This window comes from Garra rufa, chromosome 6, assembly GCF_049309525.1.
Source record: "Garra rufa chromosome 6, GarRuf1.0, whole genome shotgun sequence".
NCBI lineage: Eukaryota > Metazoa > Chordata > Actinopteri > Cypriniformes > Cyprinidae > Garra > Garra rufa.
This window is the reverse complement of record NC_133366.1, coordinates 10,687,863-10,695,937: the sequence shown is the minus strand read 5'-3', so window position 1 is coordinate 10,695,937 and position 8,075 is coordinate 10,687,863. Positions and strand designations below refer to the sequence as shown.

At 36.1% G+C, this 8,075-nt stretch overlaps 1 protein-coding gene across 1 annotated transcript; it reads right to left on the bottom strand.

Annotated features, from left to right (window-relative positions):
* Positions 1-924: 924 nt before the first annotated feature.
* On the bottom strand, positions 925-4,015 carry LOC141336827 (homeobox protein OTX1 A-like). The gene is made up of 3 exons (XM_073842556.1): positions 3,922-4,015; positions 3,218-3,369; positions 925-1,782 (listed from the first exon to the last, which is right to left on the bottom strand). The coding sequence occupies exons 1-3, from the start codon at positions 4,013-4,015 to the stop codon at positions 991-993; spliced, it is 1,038 nt and encodes a 345-aa protein (XP_073698657.1). The 3' UTR covers positions 925-990.
* Positions 4,016-8,075: the final 4,060 nt, after the last annotated feature.

The window sequence follows — 8,075 nt, the reverse complement described above, 5'->3', positions numbered from 1 at the left end:
CAGAAATTATAAATATATAAACACACATTTTTTTGCTAAATTGCTAAAATTATTGAGATTTCTGATTTAATTTTTTTTTACATTTTTAGTAATTTAGTACAGAAATGTATATTTTCTCTATATATATTTGTTAAATTACTCAAACTATTGAGATTTCTGATGTAATATTTAAACTTTTTTTTTAGCAATTTAGTACTGAAATGCAATTTATTTTCTTTCTGATTGAAAGTTTTAATGCCAAAAATCATTAGGATATTAAAGTAAAGATTATGTTCCATAAAGTTTCTTTGTAAATTTCCTTTGTAAATATATCAAAACATAATTTTTTTATTAGCAATATGCATTGCTAAGAACTTAATCTGAACAATTTTAAAGGGCGATTTTCTCAAAATTGCAATTTTTTTTTTTTGCACCCTTAGATTCCAGAATAAAAAATGTTCAGCTTTCTGATGATCTATAAATCTCAATTTCAAGAAATGTACCCTCATGACTGGTTTTATGGTCCAGGGTCACATATTTAAACATTTTGTGATTGTGAAACTGATATTTTTAGCACACACAAGGCCCATAACATTTAAGTAAAAAAACGAATGAAAAACAATTTGTCAATTTTAAGCTTATATTTATTAAATGAACATGAATGCAAATTAGTTTTAAACATCTCACATGAGCTGTAAGGCATAAGTCACATTCTCCTCCGTAAAGAAAATCATATAAAATTATTATTGCCTTCATTGTTTCAAACACCACGTGTCTCATTCGTTCAGTGCGTTGTGTCAGGAGTGCGACAAATTTTGTCCATCGAGGGCGACCCGTCTCGATTTTGCAACACACAAGAAACTTTGGTTTCCGAATCCTTGTTTCGCCGACAAAGTGGAAAAAGTTTGCACAAAAGTCACTACTTCTTCCCTGTGGTGTCCGACGTTGAGGAAAAGACTGTCTCCAAAGGAAAACATACAAGTAAACATCAGGAAACAACACAAATAGTCCTTACAAAACCTGAAAGCGCCAAGCGGCCTGGTCTTTGTAGTCCAAACACTCGGCCGCCGCCGAACTGAAGTTCAGTTTCCATGATGAAGCCACCGCAGCCTGATCTTTGTAATCTTTGTAATCCAGACAGTCCGAAGAGCTGAACGCCAGCCCTGCACCACCGTACCCCTGGTGAGGGTGATGCGGGTGTCCTCCGCTCTGCCCGATGTGATGCGGGTGGTGTCCTGACACTGCAGCGGTGCTCAGCTGTGTGTGATGGGCGTGCGGGTGATGGTGGGCGTGGCCGGGCATCGGCGCCAAGTAGGATCCGCAGTCCATGCCGCCAAAATAAGAAGCTGCGTTCGAGGTCGGGTATCCCTGGGCGTAGCTGGGAGCTTGGTTGTAGGGCATGGGGTACGACGGCACTCCCGTAGTGCCCCCTCCGCCTGAGATGGCTCTCTGCATGCAGGACGCACTGGCTGGGGGGGAAATGTCTGGGAGCGAGGGGGGAGCGGGAAGCGGCGAGACCGGAGCGGGACTCCAGATGGACGAGACAGGTGTTGTTCCTGAGGACGAGCTGCTGATCAGACCCACTCCGCTTAGACCGGAGGGGTTGGAGCCTGAGGACGAAGACGAGGACGATGAGGTGTTACTAGAGATGGCGGGAGGAGTGAAGTGGCCGCTGCTCTCTGACCCCGGGCTCTCGCGGGACGGAGAGGATTTCTTCTTCGCCGGACGGATCTTGGAACTGCTGTTGCTGCTGCTGCTCTGCTGTTGCTGACGACACTTTGCCCGTCTGTTCTTAAACCAAACCTGTCAACAAACACGTCACGGTTAATAATGCAAATCAGCTAAAAATATTAAAGATTATTTACTCAGGCCCTTGTCATCCAAGATGTTCATGTCTTTTCTTTGCTCAGTCGAAAAGAATGGTTTTTAGAGGAAAACATTCCAGGATTTTTCTCCATATAGTGGACTTCAATGGGGATCAGTGGGTTGAAAGTCCAAATTGCAGTTTCAATGCAGCTTCAAAGGGCTCTACACAATCCCAGCCAAAGAATAAGGGCCTTATCTAGCTAAACGATTTGTAATTTTCTGAAAAAAAAAAAAAAAAAATGCATATACTTTTTTTAACCACAAATGGTTGTCTTGCACTAGCTCTGCGATGTGTGTCCATGACTTCATGCATTATGTAATCATCAAAATGGCCTGATATCGTTGTTTTACCTTTTTTGTGAAGCGTGTTTGACTTTTTTTTTTTGCATGTTTGCTTTGACCATTGTGGTTTAAAAAGTATAAAAATTTACTTTTTTTAAAAAATGACTGATTGTTTCGCTAGATAAGACCCTTATTCCTTCGGCTGGCATCATGTAGAGCCATTTATAGCTGCAATTTGGACCTTCAACCTGTTGGCTGCCATTAAAGTCCGCTATATGAAGAAAAACCCAGAATGTTTTCCTTAAAAACCTTTATTTATTTTCGACTATTATTTATTTTGGACAGACATCTTGGAGGACATAGGGGTTAGTAAATTATCAGGATTTTTTTATTCTGGAAATAAACTGATAGTGAACACCTAAAATATTGATTTGAGATCAGATGAGAACAAAATTTGAGCTAAGTTGGATAACGATACTATTGTCTTTTATAGGACTACTTTTATTGCTTTATAGCGATGTACAGCAACACTCAGTTACTGAACTGATATGAATCAACACTAAACTCAATTAAGCTGAATAATGACACTATTGCCTTCTTTAGAGCTGATTAAATTGAACTTTAAAACATTGAACAGAACTGAATTCAGCTCAGTTCCGATTTAGTGCTGATTCAATTCAGCACAACAACTCTGTCAATGTTGCAATTGATTATGAAAAGTTTAATTTAATCTGTAAAGCTTCAAATTCATCTGACACTACTGCCTCTCTTGGAGCTGCTTTATAGATGCAATTCATCTTATTTAATAATTATAACAAAATTATTGAACTAAATTGAAACAATGTTAAATTGAGCTGAATAATGACTATTGTTTTCTGTAAAGCTGCATAATTGATCATTTACAACACTGACTGAATTACTGGCCTGAATTGAAACAACACTGAAATAAATCGGCCTGAATTATGACAATAATGACTAACATTACTATTATTTTCTTTAAGACTGTAAAGCTGCTTTGAAACCTGTATTGTATAAAGCGCCACATAAATAAATCTCTCAGCATTAGGAAAAGTAGCACAACGACACCCACCTGCACTCTAGACTCAGGCAAATTGATTTTCAGGGCAACCTCCTCGCGCATGAAAATGTCTGGGTAGCGCGTCTTGGCAAACAGACTCTCCAGGATGTCCAGCTGAGTGCGAGTGAACGTCGTTCTCTCTCTTCTCTGCTTACGAGGATTCGCTGCAATAGGGAAACAAAACTGAAGTTACTAAACCATGTCTAAAGATTGTTTAAAATAGCATAGATCCACTTAAAGTCATTTGTGACCCTGGACCACAAAATCAGTCTTAAGCAGCACGGGTTTATTTGTAGCCATAGCCAAAAATACATTGCATGGGTTAAAATTATCATTTTTTCTTTTATGCCAAAAATCATTAGGGCATTAAGTAAATTTCATGTTGCATGAAGATGTTTTGTAAATTACCTACCGTAAATATATCAAAACTTAATTTCTGATTAGTAATATGCATCACTAAAAAGTTAATTTGAACAACTTTAAAGGTAATGTTCTCAATATTTAGATTTTTTTGCACCCTCAGATTGCAGATTTTCAAATAGTTGTATCTTGGCCAAATCTTGTCCTGTCTTAACAAACCAAACATCAATGGAAAGCTCAATGATTCGGGTTTCAGATTGGTTTTGTGGTCCATTATTGCCATGCATTGCTTAGAAGTTTAAAGTTTCTGCATGAAAAGCCTTTTTAAATGTTATCTTTCACAGATATGTGCTTACCGGGATATCCCACAGAGGGATGGAGGAGGTCCATGGTTGCCCCGCTGAGCCCCAGCCCGTTCATGGCATAAGGGGCCTGTTTGAGGTATGACATCATTGTTGAGCTCCAGAGAGACACCTGCAACAAGAATCAATTGTTAAATAAATAATAAAAAATTGCATATTAATTTTATTTTCCCCCAAATATGTTAAAAAGAGTGTTTGGAATTGCCTGCAATTTTAAAATGCATCATACCTCTTGTGCTATCACACAATGAAGTGTAATAAATAGTGTTTGGATATATTAAATACACAATCCATTGTAAAAGGTGTGAAAAGCATGTCACGACAATGATCAGTCTGAATATGACTAATGTCTTGCCTTTAATGATCCCTGTTTTTCACACTCGACTAATCAAGGCCTTCACAGACTAATTGGCCATTTACATGTCATGCCCTGTTAAGCGCTCCTGACGGACGCGACGCCGCCAAATCTTTGATCTTTTCTTTTGTTTATCGGAACATTTGAAATTTGGCGGTACAATGATGAATTTAATTAATGGTCGTTTTAACCTAACAAATGGTGAAAGCGAAATATTATATATAGCCTAGCTATAACTATATTTATTTAATATTACTTTAAATCTATACATTAAATGCATACAGCATAATATTTATAAAATGAAGTTAATTATTAAGATCCAGAATGACAGAATCCGCTTTGAATCGAATCGAAAGGCGCAAAAAAAAAAAAAAAAAAAAAAAAAAACGTGAACAGAAAACATTTGTTATTAAAGAAAGTTATCCTATTATATAGCTACAGATGTTTTGGTTGTGTTCAATAAATGTTATGTTATATAGCGTATTATCTTACAGAAGGAACAAATAAATAAATAAGGAGTTACCTTTTAAAAAAAACGAAATTCGCAACAGAATCGAATAGCCTACCTGAAGCGTTTGTTTTCTTGGACAGAAGGCCGCTCGGGATAAACTCGAGGTTTATGCGCATTTGGAATTATTTGGGAGGACCGAACTGTGTTTCGTTGCAATTGTTATGAGGCAATAGTACAAATGTATTAAGACAAAAGTTCTGTAAATGACATGTTGCGCTTTTTCTCCGTCGCTCATGCCTATGAATGGCCCCATTAATCCCACGCTGAGGACAGATAACATGGGCCTAAAGACTCCACAATCGAGCTTTAACTATATGTAAATGGCCAGTGAGTGTGCAAATTATTCTCCATAGCCATTTAGATTAGACCCAGAGGGGACTCCATTTGCAGAAGAAACCTTATCAACTAAATAAACGACAACTCTCCATTTCTCCGCGCACTCCGGCTCTGCAAACTTTGTTAATTACGACTGCAATGGCGAAGTTCGGAAAAGCACTAAGTAATAGTAGCTAATTCATGCAAAATATTGCCTATTATATACTTTAAAAAATCCCCTGGCATTAATTGGTCTTTGGCTCAATGCAAATATTTGTCCTGGTCCTAATAATTTTCCTAAAACGAGATCATTTACTTTGAATCGTTTTTTAAATAGAACATAATGAACCAAATAAATTGCAAAATTAATTTTCATTGTTGCCTTATTTTTTACGGAAAAGCAAGTTACATGTGAAGTTCACTGCGGTTTAAAACCATTCTGAAAACTTAAACTCAACTTAATGAACCAACTATAATAGCAAAATTATTTTTATTTATTTAAAATTTATTTTTAATTGCTGCCTAATATTTGACAGTATTTCCTCTAAAAAAGCAAAGTGATACATAATGCATTTAAGCATTTACAGCACTTTTAAATCATTTTGGTCTAAATGGCAAATTAGCTGCAAAATGCATGGGAAAAACAACCCTTAGTTCTGCACCTTTAGATTTAGATTGCTAAATACCATTTTTAAAATATTTCATTTACCTTTTATTGATGGTCTTCTGTCCTCTTTTCTTCTTTAAGATCCGTAAACTGAAAATCCACAAAACCAAGAAACTTTTTTTTTGCAGAGAGGTCTGGACTCCAGCTGATGGTTGGAATTGCAAGAAAACAATTACCCACAAACTTCACAACAAGTTCCCGATATGATCACAAAGTCCGTTTGCAGACAGTCGGATGCAGTGCCTCAAGAGGCTCGTTGTATCCACGCGTAATATTAGGGTGATAGCCAATGCTGACGGATTGAGATTGATCACATTCTTGACGGCCTGTCCGTCTATGAGCAAAAGACACCTGCGGACCCGCCCACCTCCGCCAATCAGAAGTCTCGGTTATTCTTACAGACGACCGCTTTAGCCAATCAGAACGAAGACGCGCTCATTAACTCCTCCTCTCGATGTGACGACATATTAACCTGCAGTGTGAATGTGCGAGTCCCGAGAAGAGTACAATATTTGAATACACTTTTAATTCGAGGCTTTAGTGAGCGTAAACACTGAGGGAAAGCAAATACAATAGATAAGAACACTATTCTTAAATCGATTTGTCGTTTGGTCAATGAAAACGTCGTTTTAGCCATCATTAGAGCACCAATAAACTTGGATAAAATCAGCGCATGGTTTAAACTTTAAAGAAAAGTTTATATGGGTATAAACGTAAATAATTGTTAGAAGCATGTTTCAATTGTTATAAGCATGTTTTCGAGTCAGAAACTTTTAAGTCAGACCGTTATTTGAGACATGCGCCTTTTTTAATATATGGGTCAATTATTTTAGTCTGGATTTATTGCGTTATTCAAAAACAACATTCAATACAATTCATATAAAATTAGTCAATTTAGTTTTAAAGAGTTAAAAGTAATTTTCTTGTAAAGTTTAAAAGTCAAAAACCTATACTGCGGAGAAAAAGCGTCAAAGGCTGCAAGTCTAAAAAATAAATAAATCTTGACGTGAGGCTTGTTCTTTTATTATTTGTGAGCCTGGACCACAAAACTAGTCTTAAGTAGCACAGCTATATTTGTAGCAATAGCCAAAAATAAATCCTAAAATAAAATAAAATGATCGATTTTTCTTTTTTTCATGCCAAAAATCATTAGGATATTAAACAAATATATTTTTCCATGAAGATATTTTGTAAATTTCCTATCATAAGTATATCAAAACTTAATTTTTGATTATAATATGCATAGCTAAAAACTTCATTTGGACAACTTTAAAGGCGATTTTCTTAATGTTTTGATTTTTTGCACCCTCAGATTACAGATTCTCAAATAGTTGTATCTCGGCCAAATATTGTCATATCATAAAAACCTTACATCAATAAAGCTTATGGCTATTTATTCAGCTTTCATATGATGTATACATCTCAATATTAAAAAAACTGACCCTTATGATTGGTTTTATTTAAAAAAAAGATTTGGTTTTAAAATCTTAATAAAAATTATTTGGTTGCCAAATCAAAACATGCAGTTGTTTTGTTGTCCACAAAAAATAAACAAATAGCCTACATAAATACACAACCCTAAAGATTCGTACTGTCAAGGTTAATAAGTAAAAAAAATGCATTTATGCAGTTTAAAAGAAGATAGTTTTAGTCAGGTTACATTAACAAACTTTTTGATAACCATGAAAAGGTAAAGGGCAGGAGGCCTAGGCTCAGGCCTATACTACTTTTTTTTTTTTTTTTTTTTTTACATTTTCGTGTACTTATTTTATATAAAAACAGTATAAAACTTTTTACAAATAAACGGTTTAAAAATAGGATGCAAAGAATTACATTATCAGTTAAAGTCGCATAAAGGCCTACAGACATGAACAAGTCGATCGATTTATAATTAGAAATGATCATAAGGCCATTCGACAAAAAAAAAAAAAAAAAAAAATCACACGCGCTTACTAGCATTTACAAAGTTACTTATTCTATTACCAAATTCTTGCTCCAGATCTGGCATTACGTTCGCACACAAAAGAACAATGAGATACATTACAGCATAAACCCAGAAAAAACAACTCCAACTTCTTGGAACAATTTAGCACGCACCAAAGGCTGTTAAAGAGCCCCGATCGTATAAAATCAAGATATCTGCTGGCACTAACCTATTGTCCGGGGGTATTTGTGTAATCCCAAAATGCAGTAGAGTTTCCTGAGCAGTATAAACCCGTAAAGCCACGGGATCAGCCGGCCTGAAGCAAGTGTGTGTGTGTGTGTGCTTGAGAGAAAGAGCCAGTGTGTGTGTGCGATTG